General features: G+C 43.9%; 1 protein-coding gene across 1 annotated transcript; it reads right to left on the minus strand.

The window, feature by feature from the left end:
* Positions 1–14,312: 14,312 nt before the first annotated feature.
* On the minus strand, positions 14,313–16,401 carry LOC149104432 (uncharacterized). The gene has a single exon (XM_089271847.1). The coding sequence runs from the start codon at positions 16,335–16,337 to the stop codon at positions 14,961–14,963; it is 1,377 nt and encodes a 458-aa protein (XP_089127973.1). The 5' UTR covers positions 16,338–16,401; the 3' UTR covers positions 14,313–14,960.

Consider the following 16,401-nt stretch of genomic DNA (forward strand, 5'->3'; position numbering starts at 1 on the left):
TCTTCTCAATTCTCCGAACAAAAACTAGATCCTATTACAACAGCGTGGTGATTTCGCAACAACAAATAATGTCACGCATTCGTTCGTCACACCATCCCCCCCTTACAAAAACACTTAATTAGAGTCCCCAAATGTCACTAGCCGGATATAGAGTAAACAAAGTCTTAGTCCATCTGATAGTCAGCTGTCCAGGCCGGTCTCCTTGGTGTCCGACGCGGCCTTTTCTGGGCTGTCTCGGCAATGGCGGGCGCCTTTTCAAATTCCTTAGCTGCCGGCGTAGGCTTGAAGTTCTGCTGCTTAGTTGGCTGGCCACTCTTCGAAGCTTCACCCGCAGTGGATGCTCCGTCTTTGCCAGTCTGCCCTTCGGTTAGCCAGTTAACAAAACTGTGTCCCTGGTACTTCTTAAGCCGGTCAACATGCACGACCGTTGGTTTCGACCTAGGTCCTTTCTGGATCCTATAGATCAGGTCATCCAGACGAGATATTACCAGGTACGGTCCTTCCCAGGGCCTCTGTAACTTTGGGGTCCTGCCTTTCTTGCGTCTCGGGTTATGAAGCCAAACAGGGGCCCCACGTTCAAAGCCACGGTGTGATGCCTTGTGATCGTAGTACTGCTTGTTCCTTTCGCTCTCTAACTTCAAATGCTCACGGGCAAATGCATGAATGCGTTCCAATCGGGCCTGTAGGCGGTGGACATATTCGGTTTTGTCCTGGTCACCACTTTCTTGCTCGGGACGCCCAAACTGAAGGTCAATAGGAAGGTCAATCTGCCGCCCAAACATTAGCTCACATGGAGTAAAGGAAGTGGTTTCGTGGACAGCGGAGCGATACGCCATCATCAGGACAGGCAGGTGGCTATCCCAATCCCGTTGATTCTCTGCTACAAACTTGGACAACATGCCTTCTATTGTCCGGTTGAATCGTTCAATCATTCCGTCTGACTGTGGGTGGAGGGCTGTGGTTCTGGTTTTATCCATTCCCAGTGCCTCGCACATTTCTTGAAACACTTTTGACTCGAAATTCCTTCCCTGATCGGAGTGAATCTGCCTTGGGATGCCAAAACGAGCCACGAATTCTTCAACTAACACTCTTGCTACAGTTGTGGCCTCTTGATTGGGAATCGCGAAGGCTTCCGTCCACTTCGAAAAGTAATCCCCTATGACGAGGATGTATTTGTTGCCACAGTCTGATTCAGGCAGCGGTCCCAGTATGTCGAGAGCCACTCTCTCAAGGGGGGCACCAACGTTGTAGGTCTGCAAAGGCGCTCTTGGTGTGCGGGTCGGCCTCTCCCTGGAGGCGCAGAGGTCGCATGACCGACACCAGTCTTTCACATCTTTTGTGCACCCGGGCCAATAGAATCTTTCCTTAACCCTTCCCAACGTCTTGTTGACACCTAAGTGCCCTGCGGTTTCCTCAGTGTGGAGCTCCTGGAGAACATCATTTCTGAGACTGGAAGGCATAACAAGCTGCCAACGCACCTCGTCTCCCGCTTCAGATTCCCACCGCCGGCAGAGGACACCATTTCGTAGGGACAGACGGTCCCATTGACTCCAGTAAGTCTTGATGGATTTGTTTTCGGTTGACACATCCTTCCATGCTGGGCGAGAGGGATAGGACTCCTTCCATGCGATTATCTTTCCAAGGTCATCATCGGCGACTTGGCTAGCACGCAAGTCACTTTTACTGCCCGTAACAACGAAGGCCTTCTTGGATACAGACATTTCACTTGGGAACTGCTGGCTTTCAGGTGGAGGTTTTGGATCTGGCTGAGGAGAGGTTAGGCTACCCCTCTCTGCAGGCTTGTCCAGGGCCTGGGGTGCACAGCATGGGACAACATCTGCACTTCCAGAATCTGCGACTGATGTGGTATCCCCCTTTTGTTCGACACGATCGCAGTATCGGCAGTCACCGCATGGTCTTCTTGAGAGGGCGTCGGCATTCCCATGGTGTATACCGGAACGGTGTTCGATCTTGAAGTCATAAGTACCCAGCAGTTCCAGCCACCTGGCGAGTTGTCCCTCTGGATTTTTGAACTTCAACAGCCACTTTAAAGCACCGTGATCTGTGCGGACGAGAAATTGCCTTCCACACAAGTAGTGGTGGTAGGTCTTTACTGCCACAATAACTGCCAAGAGTTCCTTGCGCGTCACGCAGTAGTTTCTCTCACTCTTGTTCAGTGATTTGCTGTGGAATGCAATCACCTTCTCCTCCTCCCCTTGGATTTGGGATAATACTGCGCCAAGTCCAGTGTTGCTTGCGTCTGTGTCCAAGATAAACAAGCCGTCAAGTGTGGGGAAGGCCAAAATGGGAGCTGTTGTTAGCAGGGATTTGAACTGACAGAACGCGTCTTCGCACTCTCTTGTCCATCGGAATTCTCTTTGTTCTTCGGTAAGCTTGTAAAGAGGTCTGGCGATGTCAGCAAAGCCTCGAACAAAGCGCCTGTAGTAGGAGCAAAGGCCCAGAAAGCTTTTAACATCCTTTGCTGTTCGTGGGTAAGGCCAAGTACGTACTGCCTCAATCTTCTTGGGGTCGGTAGATACGCCATGGTCGCTCACCACATGGCCAAGAAAAGGTACCGATCGCTGGAGGAGAATGCACTTCTTAGGGCTTAATTTGAGGCCAGCATCGCGAAGCCGCCGTAATACGGTGCGCAGCCTCTGAATCGCTTCTCCAAACTCGCGGCCATGGACTATGATGTCATCTAAGTAAATAAGGCACACCTCCCAAGGTAGCCCAGACAACACCTTTTCCATGAGGCGCTCGAAAGTTGCAGGAGCATCGCAGAGACCAAAACTCATGACCGTGAACTGGTATAGGTCGTTTCCAGTAATGAAGGCAGTCTTTGGCTTGTCAGCCTCGGCCATGGCCACCTGCCAGTAACCGCTACAGAGATCTAGGGTGGAAAACCACTTGCAGCCTGCAAGTGCGTCCAAGCAATCATCAATCCTCGGAAGAGGGTAGCTGTCCTTAACTGTCACGTCATTAAGTTTACGGTAATCAACGCAGAAACGGGTAGAGCCATCTTTCTTCTTCACTAATACGATGGGTGACACCCAGGGACTTGAGGAAGGCTCAATCACTTTTTTCTGAAGCATTTCCTTGATAAGGGTATCGGCTTCGGCTCTTTTGTGTAGGGGGAGACGTCGCGCTGGCTGACGGATGGGCTGGGAAGATCCAGTGTTGATCGTATGCGTTACTAAGCTGGTATGGCCAAGATCGTCGGAGGAAACTGCAAATACATCAGCAAACTCGGTCAACAGTTCGGCAAGTTGTGAGCGCTCGTCAGGGTTTAGAAGATTAGAGCTGCGTTCGAACAAGTCTAACAGGTGTCCAGGGACAGAAGGCCTACCACTGTCTGGCTCTACAGCAGCTATCGTGCTACCACCCTCCTCGCGTACCTGGCAAAGAGCCACGCTGTTTTGTCCAATGTGGGAAGGTTCAACAAGTTCGACAGGTTCACACATAGCTGCCACGGTGTCCTTGTATAATGTGCGAGGATAATCTGTGGGGTTGAGCACTCTTAATGGAATAATGCCAGATGCTCCATCTACCAGGCTTCTAGCTAGCATCAGGTGGTTCACTTCCATCAGTCTGGCCGTAGGTTCCAGCAGTCCGAGGGTAGGGGCACATGGACCGACTATCTTGCCAGCTACAAAAGCTTCGCTCCAAGGAGGGACAACTGTTGTGCGGTCAATGGATACTCGAAAGCAGCTGAGGGAGAGTGGTTGACCTTGTTTGGCTTCACTGCCATCACCGAACTGTAGCTCATAGCAGCCATCTTTAAGCACCAATTGGCAGTCATATCGACGAAGGAAATCTAAACCAAGGATCCCCTCTGGTTCGATCTCTGCTACCCACGTCGTACAGTCAAATTCTCGGTCGCCTAGTCTGAGTGTCATGTTTCCACGTCCCAGGAAGGAAGAGGAGCGTCCATCGGCCAATTTCATAGTGTCAAGAACGTTTTGGAGCTGTCTTGGTGTCGATTCCGGATGGCAAGAGATGGCTTCCCATGTTTGGGACTTCAGGATGGTGATGTTTGCTCCTGTGTCCACTAAAAACTTGACTGGCACTCCATTCACGAGCCCATTAACATACAAGCCGTCTTTGTCGGCACCCACGGCATCTGTTTTGATTGAAGGTAAGGTGGGCCTTAGCGTTGATTGGTCTGTCGGGCTCTGGCCCTTGAACTCGACAGTGTCTCGTTTCCCGGACATTCCTGCGGCTGTTGGGAAGCTAGCCTTCCCGACGGTGTACGCAACCCATCTTCGAGACGTTTAGGGCAGTAGCGTTGAATGTGCCCCTGGGCACCGCAAGCCCAACACTCTGGCGAAGTCCAGGTCCTTTGCCAACTACGTTGCTACAAATCGGAGATACCTCGTGGTTGCTGGACCAGGCCTTGTACCAGTGTTTTAAGCTCGTGCAGTTCTTGCTTGAGAGTGGAATCTGCTGGTGTTGGGCTCTGCGTAGTTACCGCCTGTAAGATCTTCGTTCAACCACGTTGTTTCTCAGGGGAGAAAAACGCCTCAACTTCAACAGCAGCATCCAACGCCTCAGTGAGAGTGGCTGCCTTTGCTTGATGGACCTTCCAACGAAGTTCTGGATCGGTCAATGCCTCGATGAACTGGTCTTTTGCGATCAACTCTCGAAGGGAAATCGGGGCATCGGGGTAGGCCTGTCTTGTCAGCCTCCGGATTGCCTGAGCCAATTCAGGGAGGGTTTCTTTAGGCTTTCGGGTGCGGCTTCGTAGGGAAACCCGAAACATTTCCGTTCTGTTTGATGTGCCAAATCTGCTATTAAGTGCTGCGACCAGGTCAGCGTAGCTAGTACGCTGGGTTTTGTCCAGGTCGCCAAGCACTGCCTGAGCTGGGCCGCTCAGACTGACCGCCAGGTAGGCTGCTTTGGTCCGTCCATCCCATCCATTGATCTCTGCTACAAGTTCGAACTGGGCTTTATAATCCTCCCACGGAGTTGAACCATTGTAAGGTGAGGGACGGACACGTGGCTTCTCTTTTTGTTGTGGAAGCTGGTGACAAGGGCTGGGTGAAAGAGGGGCTGGAAGTTCGCTAAAACGCACCTCCTCGTGATTGCTAAACAAATCCAGACCGCTATCGCGGGGACTGGTGCCCAGTGTAACACGATTGTCACGCTGTTTTGTTTCGAGGGCATCGAGGCGTTTACTAAGGTCGCCGAAACGATCTTCTAAGGCACTGTTTTGCTTCTCGATGCCAATGCTGATTGCCGTAATCGCCTTTAAAACTTGGTCTACGGTTTCGTCGTTGCTGTGCCTTTCAGTATGTGGAGTACTACTCCCGACCGGGACAGGAGATTTCGCCATTGTCGTCGCATCCTTTTCAGTTGGAACTAAATCTTCGGAATTCAGGTCAATCAGCGGACCAAAATTAACCTCAACATCGTTATAGTGCTCCATACTATCTTTTGCCAAATCCTACACCGCTGCCACCAATGTAACGTGCCGAAATAAAGGACAGATCCTTCACGAAAATACACACGTGTTTTAATTCTCTTCTCAATTCTCCGAACAAAAACTAGATCCTATTACAACAGCGTGGTGATTTCGCAACAACAAATAATGTCACGCATTCGTTCGTCACAATATTACTGGTATCGGTTCGAACAACTAGCGGTCGCTGACTTCAGGTCATTGAATTCGCTTTTTGAAAACGCTACACGCTCAAATGCTCAAACTTCACTTAACAAGAGACCTTGAAAAGTTTATCGACGACAGCATCGATAAATGGGCGAATCTTTCGATACACATGGCACTTTACAAATCGAAGGTGTATTTCGAAACGGTTTATTTTAGCACTAGCAGCATCGATATTACGCCCGGCTATTTTAATGTTTTGGTTTCAAAAAGAAGAGGAGAAATTCACAGGAAAAAAGAGACTGACGTAATGTCGAACCGGTGTCACACCAAAATGATCCCCTACCGCGACGCGCAGCGCAGCGCCTTAACCGCTTGTGCTATAGAAACAACATGACCATTACTTTGTTAATTTTATAAATAAAATGCCTTTATCGGCTCGAACGACTAGCGGTCGCTGATTTTCAGTTCATTGAATTCGCTTTTCGAAAACGCTACACGCTCAAATGCTCAAACTTCACTTTAAAAAAAGGCCTTGAAAAGTTTATCAACGACGGTATCGATAAATGGGCGAATCTTCCGATACATATTTTATTAATCGAAGATGGATTTCGATGCGAACTTGAACGGTTTATTTCAGCAACAACAGCATCGATTGTACGTCCGGCGCCTATTTTAATGTTTTGGTTTGAAAGAAAAAAGGAGAAATCAACAGGAAAAAAAAAAAGGTCTGACGTCGTGTCGAACTCCACTCACGACAAAAGATACACACACTCGGCCCACTAAGCGCCTTATCACTTGTGCTAACGAAGCAACGCAAGTAATGGCGCTATATTTTATGAATACAATACTTGTATCGGCTCGAAAACAAGCGGCTAATGTGACGCTTCGTTGATTTCATTGTCCAGCAAAACAAAAGGCTTCTTTTGTTTCGCGTTCGACAAAAAAGATGCCGCTAGGAAATGTGCCTTTTTTTTCATACGTTATTTCTCGAAAACGAAGAGCAACCCAGCGAAAAAAACTACAGAGCAATGTTTCTCAGGTAAAACGAAGCCTACATGCCAAAATTCGGCTATTTTTGAGCACTTTCAAAAATAGCCAAAAAATCAAGGGGACGTTCTTGCACGCGGCCTTTCAATTAAAACTCAATAAATGAATTTCATTTTTAGTTATAAATAGGCTATCCCCCCCCCTGTATTCACACAGCAATCTTCTGATTGTAAGGCCACCCAGATAATTTCTGACCACATTACCTTAGAGCCTGAGACTCTGTATAACTTTCTAAGATTTTATATTTGTTTACATATTACTATTATCTGGATTTCCCAATAGAAAACTTCTCCTATTGTAATTTTTTTTCTATTTTGGCTCAGCAAAAATCCTTTTAGATACTGTCCATGGATGATTTCCACAACATCAATGCTGTAAAAACACCAACTGAGAGAACAGTGACCAATGCTCTCCATATGGCAACTCCTCTCCTGAACATTCAGCCATCTGTTAATGGTGGGGAGAGGCAGGGGGCAGGAGCCCGGGAGAATATGGGGCGGGAGCCCGGGAGAATAGGGGGCAGAAATCCAGAGAGAAATGCAAAATGCTAATTTTTGTCATTCATTAAGGCTTCAAATACTTTCAAAAACAAGAACTGAAAATGTTACTTGACTTTCATTTAGTGTCTTTAGAGACTTCTAGGCCGACGGGCAAAGAAAAATTCACCCTTGGGCTCAAAATGAGGCCCAAAATGAAACCCTTTGACAGTGGTTACGTCATAGGTCATTCATTTGAAAGACGTGGGTAAGAGTAGCAAGGCTGAAAACGAAGGAAAAGGAAATGCCCAAGGGGTGTGCAGCTAAATGACTAAGATGTGTTTTGGGTCTCTTAATTTACAGGGGACAGGAGCAGGACGAACAAGGGTGGGAGTCAAGAGATAGAGGTATGGGAAGTGGGAGAACAGGGTATGGGAAGTGGGAGGTTCTGACTCCACTGTCTCTTCCCCCACTTGATGAAGTACCTTGTCCCTAAGTAAAAGGTAAAGTCTGCATAGAGCCAAGTGGCCCATCAGGCCAGGCTTAACTCGGGTTCTGTAGCATGAACCGACTAGGAGTATTTCTACTACCCCCTGCCGGATAGGATGCTAGTCGATCACAGGGTTACCCCCAGCATTATATTCACCAGTACCCATATGTACACCTTTGTGGAGAGAGGCACCGTGAGAGTACAAGTGTCTTGCCCAAAAACACAACACAATGTCCTTGACAAGGGCTCAAACACGGACCGCTTGATCCATTGCTGAGCGCACTAACCACAAGGCCACCGCACCTCCCACCTTGTCCCTTAGGCCTAACCTTAACCCTAAACCTAAAAAAAGGAGTCTGTAAACTTCAGTCAAGTTTATCTCTTTTATCACTTGTGTATTTGAGACAATTTCTAATTTCCTCGCTTTCTGCCATTCAGTTTACAGTACCAAAGCCTGATTTTAAGTGATTTGTAACTACTGATGGAACTTGTTTTTGCAACTTACAACTTCAGACTTTGCACAAAATTTCTCACTAGAGAAAAGCAATGTTGTAGAACTTAAGTGATGAACTAAATGCAATAAATATTAATTTGTAAGAAATGTATCTGTTCTTTAATACATGCTTTTGTGTCTAGTATCTGAGTTGGATGTAGCACAGATACATTACCAATGGTTTGTAGACGACAGTAAGCCAATTCAGAGACACAGTGGCATAAACAAACCCACTTGTTAGCCAAATATCACAGGAAAAAAATAAATACATATAATTATATAATTTATTGCCATCACGTGCTATAATGTCTTGTAATAAAGTGGTTACAAGTTAAGTAAGAATCTTACAGAAGGGAGGATGATACAATATTATGACTAAGGGAATCATAATTAATTTCATATTGATTCAAAGCACGTGATATGTACATGTCTGATTCATTAAGCACATACAATGTAAAAATTATTTTGTAGTGATTGAGCAAAGCTCATGTGAATTAAATTAAATGAAAGGAAAAACAACAGTCAATTATTTATATCAGTTGATACACTGCACATGTAAGATTGGGAAATAGAAATCGAAATTCTTCAAATGACTGAGTAAACAAAATAAACTAGTGGGTTTCATTGAAGAGTTGATTACTGCCTCCCTGAAATGTTGAATGTCTTTTTAGCATCAAAAGATGTGAAACTTGACCACATCCCATAAGTGGAAGCGGTTTCGTGTAAACAAATTCAGGTGTTTGGGCATTTTAAAATATTTAGTTACCTGTGCATACATGTACAAGGAAACGGTCTTGAAAATTTCCATGTACTATCAACATGTAATCGATGTAAACAAAAAAGACCTCAAGCGAGGAAAAATGGTCTATGAACCGAACATATGAAGCGGTCTTGAATGTTTTCAGTATTTCCAGCGTTCGCTGCGGCCAACAAATCACAATATTTTCGATCTCTACTCCCTCCGCAAACGCCACCATTATATGTAAATGTACGCTTAAACAATCTTTAATGATAGAGAAATATCTTGTGAATGAAATGAACAAATGTTTTATTCTGACAGCAAACGGCAGGTACAAAAAAATTATTTCACCTGTTCCAAAAGGCGCAGAAAGTCAGAAAGGTGATAGAAACGCCAAACAAGCCAGTCTTTAAAGACAAATTCTTATCAAAGTTTCTTTGACGCGTTGCGAAATGTAATCTAAATGAACAAGCACCACATGTCGGCGCAAAGTGAGTGTGAATAAAACGGTCCCGACTAACATGTACCTTAACCACTTCATGCAAATTACACTTGCAATCCAACTAGTCTTCAAAATCCTTGCAAAAGCTTCATACAGAACCAATCTTCTGCTTTGCTGGATACCCATCGTTGTTTTCGACAATTCTGAGGCGAGGGCGACTGAAGCAACGCGATCCAGGCTCGAGTTAGCAAACTACACATTACTCCACACAAAATGACTCCCCTGTACCCCGATTCATTACCGGAACATTGTTTGAGTATTAAAAACCCATTTAAGGACGTCAAACTCACCAATAACGAGAAGTATCAAGGATATTTTCGACCTTAAAACGAACCAAAATACTAATCTCGGAGAACTGATCCATCGAAGGACAGCACAGCCTGATGGTCATGACCACTGACCAGTTACGGTGACGTCAAAAAACGTATTTCCGCGGTGTCTGATAGAGCCGTGTGGAACTTCTCGCGTCTGCTGGAAAGATGAAAACACTCTCATACGCATGAAAACAAATTCCTTTTTTCGCTTTTACGAATAATTATGAGCCGTCGTCAGGTGGTATCTGATTTTGAAATTCAAATTCGAGTCTAACTTCTTTTTGACCATTGGTTAAGAAATAGAAAACACGATTTTTAACCAATCAGCGGACTGTTTTCAAAAATAGTTTATTATGACTTATGTCTATAAACATACACAATTAAGTTTGCAACTGAGTGAGTATGGTAAGCCCTTCCGCCCACAACAATCTGTCACTATAACGGAGCTTTACCAAAACGTTTTTTGAAAGCGGAGAAATTTGACAATGCTAGTTTTGCGTTTTAGAGTGGACGGAAAACATTTTTAAAACGTGGCTTTTCGAAAACGATGACGTTAAGATAGTCATGTGATTAACCCTCAATGCAGGGGTGCACCCAAGCGTTTCTGCCGCCGGTGATTGGTGCGTTTTGAATTTTTTTCTGGCTTAGTATGGATTGAAAACATTTGTTGCATTTTCAGAGTGAAAACGCCGTTTCTAGATTTCTCTGGCGTAGTGTGGACGGAGCCCGAGTGATACGTGTTGGCCCGCTTTTGGTTTACTCTCATTCACTGCCTCCCACGAATTTCAGTTCCGCTCCATGGACCGTGAAAAGATCTGTAACCTCTAGACTGGCTTGCTGTTGAATATTGAAAACATGCACATTCGAAAGTTCAATGAGGTTGAATGTTGAATTGCGTGGACTTGAATGTTGAATGCTTCAAACTGGAAAGTTGAGTCATGAGACAATGTTAAATTGGCCTGCAGTACAGGCAGATTAGCGGGCTTTAGCGCGATACACGAGCGCACGCGAAGCGCGAGGGCAGAAAAATCCGCCTGTAGTCACATCATTGTTTATGCTCTACCGCCCCCTTGAAATGGTTGGCTTGAAAGAATGAGAGAGAACAAAGCAATTCAATTTACTGGCGCGAAAAAATGTCTCAAATAACCAATTTACAAATGTATACATGACGTAAAACAGTCAACAGACTTGAACATCTAAATTTAGCTAAATTTAAATCATGTTGTGCCAAAACGAACAAAGGAGGTATAAACCTAAAGATCGAGCTCAGGAGACGAAAATATCGAACAAATTCAGGATGGAAGAAACATAACTTTGACGGCACAGAACGGATCTCCAAGACTACAGCAGTCTCTGGCGACGCTGGACAAAGCTAAATATGATCCGTGGTGAAAACATTTTAATCTAACAACCGGGCACGGCATCACAATATAGAATGCAAGTAATCAACATTGATGCTCACCGACTTTGTCCCTCCAGAGCGAATAATTAAGAGTAATTGCCCCTAAAAATCAAAGAAATCGTGGCCACGGTCGAAAAATCGGTTTTGCTCATAATTTGCCAGTTTGAAGGCCTAAGTAAGTAACCGACGGAAATCAAGTTAGTTTTTTGAAATATCCACTATAACGGGAGAAATTCACGAAAAACGGTTATCGCACCGAAAGCTCAGATTTCACTTCGCGATAATCCGAAATTTTACACTTTTCAGCTTCTTGCTACACAGTCGTTTACATCGCTGTGAAAAGTTCTCAACTTTAAATGTATACATTGATTCTTCCTTAATCAAGAGATAGTGTTCATTTTTATTTCTTGTGTTTTCTGGCCGAACTGAGCCCCGATTAAGTAGACATACTTTTCTAATTAAAACAAAACTCAAAAGTTATGCAAATTCAGTGAGGAAAAAAGCTGACCGGTAGTGCTTCAAATTGTCTGATATTCTAGCAAAAGACAGTTCAGTCGATGAATTGTAGGCTTACAGTTTCATTTTTGTGGGATCTACCAGCAATTTTGCATGAACACCGATCAAAAATCGAGAAAATTGCAATTCAGCCCCTTTGAAATTTGCAATGTAACGCAACACGCTAAAATAGGTAAGACCATTTTTGTTGGCTTGAGACAGGAAAATCAAAGCCTAATAATGTCGTTAACGTTTGAAACGCTTTAGAAATAGTATTTAACTTAGAAATTGGCTGTAATAGCGAAAAAATACGAGTAGAACCAAACTTAATCACTCCCTAACTCTCCCTGTTTTGTGTCACGCATGATACACTTGGCCCATGCTACAATCTTGGAAATGACAATCTGTGGCGAAGGTCAAGTAATTTATGCAGCTTTGGGAGAAGTGACGGAGTGTTTGAAGCGTTCAAAGTATTTCCCCACCAGTTGCTCTTAGATTCCCTTTGCGCTTAGATAACTCCTCCCAGAAGCAATTCAAATCTGCAGGAGCAAGGATATTCGGGACGGCTAAAACGCACTGTTCAGCTTTCTCAAATAACAACGCGTACTAGAGCTTTACAATGCAGTCCGCGGTGCTACTATGCAGCGAGCACGTGACGGACTTGGCAGATGCGTCAAATCTGTAGAAGATGATGGAACTTTCTCCAGAACTCAACCTTCAATCGCTTTTTCAAATTATGCGATATTCAGCTATCAGTTCGCTTTCTTTTGAAGCTTCGTCCAGTACAAAAAGCCTACCTTTGCATCCAGCTCATTGATCAGGGTGGAAAAAGAGACGTCAGTATCAGTTTCATGATCAACTTGCAGGGCGAGAAAGGAAGAGAAAAGAGTTGAATTGCATTGACAACGCTGGGGTGGGGATGAGAAAAAACTCCTGATAAAAATTGCCTTGTTTACAAACCAAATTTGTGACGCCACGGTTGGTTTTCATTGCTATTTAGCACTGAAGCATGAAGCATTTTTGTAGCCAATGACATGTCGGTATATCTTTAACCTACGTTGTCGTTTACACTTCTGAAAAAGTCAGTGCTACCTACTCTTTATCATGCTTTATCATGTAGTCTTGTGGATCGTTTTATATCACCAACTACTGCCTCATTCAGTTGACGAGCCTTTCTTCGACCCTGGTTTAACAAGCTTTTCAGTTCAAATAAGTTAACAAGAAATAATTCGAAAACACAAGTATCCTGTAAGATGTTGGATGTTGCAACAATGTGGCCAAACGTAATTAAGCAAATTGCGTGTGTACAACATTGGTGATATTCTTGTGCGCGTCAATTTTTTTTCCCTTGCTTCTAGTCCAGTTCTGGCCCTTTCTCTGTCACGAAACGTCGGGAGAGAGCCGAGAGCGAGGGACCCTCCCTCTCGACGTTGCGTGACAAGGAGAGGGCCAGAACAGGACTACCTTGCTTCTGGCTAGTCATTGAGAGTGTGACCGTTAAAACTACGGAAATTATTTATTTCTTTATCATTCCTAAAGTATTTGCTTACCTCAAAGGACTTTTAGTGGCTTTTGATATCCTTGTTACACTGTATGAGCGGTATGACCGTAACTGCGTGCCGGCAAAGATTCCACCGTATTGAAGAACGAACTCGCGCGGGGCGTCTCTAACTCATCCAGCTTACTCCGATTCTTCTTTGATAAGTGCGTTGTTTGCTTGGTTATCGATACGACATTAACTTTTCGTGGGAATAGATAGCCTCCTACTGGTTAGCGACGGCATAAAGCTTGTAATCCCTAACATCGTTCCAATATGTATATACTATTGAGACTTTTTTTACTTCGTTCGGCGGGTTAACTGGGCAATCTTCTCTTATTAATGCACGATTTCGCACATCAACAACAAAGATCTTGTTATTAAAATTTGACTCATTTTGAACGGTGAAAAAATGGTTTCAAATTCGTTTCCCTTGAAAAATCGCTCGAGCGTGACACTGGGCAGCGAGAAGATGGAAAGTGCTATTTAAAAGTTTGGTGTTTCTTTTTCTCTTTTTTTAAACTCTTGTCGGCGACTTTTTAAGTTTAATACTACTTTTAAAGCTTTTCAAATGTAAAAGACATTAATAGGCTTTGATTGTCCTGTCTCAAGCCAACAAAAATGGTCTTACCTATTTTAGCGTGTTGCGTTACATTGCAAATTTCAAAGGGGCTGAATTGCAATTTTCTCGATTTTTGATCGGTGTTCATGCAAAATTGCTGGTAGATCCCACAAAAATGAAACTGTAAGCCTACAATTCATTGACTAAACTGTCTTTTGCTAGAATATCAGACAATTTGAAGCACTACCGGTCAGCTTTTTTCCTCACTGAATTTGCATAACTTTTGAATTTTGTTTTAATTAGAAAAGTATGTCTACTTAATCGGGGCTCAGTTCGGCCAGAAAACACAAGAAATAAAAATGAACACTATCTCTTGATTAAGGAAGAATCAATGTACACATCTAAAGTTGAGAACGTTTCACAGCGATGTAAACGACTGTGTAGCAAGAAGCTGAAAAGTGTAAAATTTCGGATTATCGCGAAGTGAAATCTGAGCTTTCGGTGCGATAACCGTTTCTCGTGAATTTCTGCCGTTATATTGGATATTTCAAAAAACTAACTTGATTTCCGTCAGTTACTTACCTAGGCCTTCAAACTGGCAAAGTATGAGCAAAATCGATTTTTCGACCGTGGCCACATTTTTAGAATTTTTTTTGATTTTTAGTGGCATTTACTCTTAAAGAGATACATTTCTGCAATAAACATACATTTCTGTAATAGAAATGAGGAGAGACAAACTACACTCCTCGGCACATGGCAAATTACAGAGGTGTCATACTCTACAAAGCGATAGATAACAGCTGAAACTATGCAGAGCTCTGACCTCTAACAGTCTTTCGGTTCTACTCTACTTTAAAAAAAATCATCCTGATAACGCAACATTAAGTGCCCTTCAAAAACAAGTCAAGAGTAAAATAAAAGGTTGAGAGGCTGGAATTTATGAGAGAACGGCAAATGTAGAGATGTCACGAGCCGTTGGAGTCCGTGTAGGCCTGTCACCCGAGTCAAACACATTTCAGTTTTTCTCACACCATCTTACACCTCGATCTGCTGATGTAATCCTAGTTCCGGCTGAAACTATTAAAACATTCGCAATTTACCTCACAGACATGTTGGATTATTTTCATTAGTAACAACATTCCGAAAAATAATTGAGGAGCTCCGCTTTTAGGCTGGCCGAAATCTATATATTATTTTTAGCCGAGAACGTCTTAAAATTTTACTACATGTGATTTATACTGTCTGGGGTCCCTCGATATTTTCATAATCATACTTGTGACTCTAAGTTATCAATTCTAATCAGTCTGTCTTTTTTCCTTTGCCCTCATTGTGCATATAATGTCAAGTTCTTTTGCAAGGGTTTCGACCGTTTCAAAATCCTCCCATTGTATTTTGCGTCCTTTTCTGATGTCCAACCCAACTTGGTTGTAATGACGATCTAGAACTTTTAAACAGTGTTCAGTTTTCTTGTTACCAGTACACGGTGTTTTACCTGGAGTGATCCTTTGAAGATCGTGGTAAAAAAGAACAAAGTTATCGGCTAGTGAAACTGAATGATTGGAGCACATGGCCCGTGGGTTTCCCGCTGCCTCGTGTGACAGACAGTAACTGCTAAAGATGTTTGGGAAAAGGGGCTCTTTTGCGTAAGGCACATGGAAAGCCGTTTGGGGCTGGGACAGAATATCTTCTGTGTCTTGTGGTGTAATTTTGTGGCCGACTGGAAGCCGTGTATTGTATGATTTCAGCTCACTGCATATCTTTAGATTCCAGTCGTATCGATCTCTCTCGAAGAACCAAGCGAAACTAATCACTACACTGACAGGTGATATCAAGTTGTCACCATGATATATCTTCTGAAAGGCTTCTTCAAAGTTACTTGTATTAAATCTCTGTAGAATGTACTCTCTGCAGTGTGCAAAAGTATCGCGGTAAATGTAGACAGGAAAATACGTCATAAAATCTGCGACCATCGGTAACCCAAGCGCGATTTCGGTAGCGTTCTCCCACTTTCGCACCCAGCCGATATTCATAGTGCACTCAGAACCCAGGATGCGTATCCTTGAGCCGTTAAATATGGTTGCTTTTGTTACGGGTGCCAGAAATGCAACATCGGTATCCATCCATGCTACAATGCGGTCGTTTGTGTATAGATCAATGAAGAAACTGCTCCAGAGTTGGCGGTTGTAACCCGGAGATTTGTCAGAATCCTTGAACTTTAAAACACTTGCGTCTATGGGTAACGACTCGAAGGCCACCTCAAGTTTGCGGTCTGGAAAGTGTTGTTTGATTTGAATTGTTAGGTTTCTGGCAAAAATATGATCCTGCTCCGACTCCTCGTCAAGAACTACGACTGTCTTCCCAAACGATGCAGGCCAGAAGAGAACAGCAGTCCTGAACAAGTCGCAGAAAAAACGAGTCCTGTGTTCTTTCAGTTTGCCCGCCATCCTCACGAACAGCGAGATCGATGGAGTAGAATTTTCCATGGAAGTGCCATCACGATTTTGTCTTGCTTTGTCAGCGAGGTTATATGACGGAGCTGCTGCTTCGCTCTTGTTATTCATGTTGATACAGTTCCATAAAACAATGCCACTGAAGGTCATCAATAGGGCGACGAATTGAAACCTTCGCGTCAATGCAAAGCGATTCAAGGCCCAGAAAACCCTGCGTTTCATTGCAACCTTGTCTTTTTAATTAAGATTATGATGAAGCCCTGTGGAACATCTCGCGTCTGCCAGA

The sequence above is a fragment of the Orbicella faveolata genome, unplaced genomic scaffold (genome assembly GCF_042242905.1).
Source record: "Orbicella faveolata isolate gen_17 unplaced genomic scaffold, um_ofav_v1 contig_34, whole genome shotgun sequence".
Lineage (NCBI taxonomy): Eukaryota > Metazoa > Cnidaria > Anthozoa > Scleractinia > Merulinidae > Orbicella > Orbicella faveolata.

Excerpts from the sequence above, each read along its gene's own strand:
- LOC149104432 (XM_089271847.1), bottom strand. The coding sequence starts at position 16,337 with ATGAAACGCAGGGTTTTCTGGGCCTTGAATCGCTTTGCATTGACGCGA.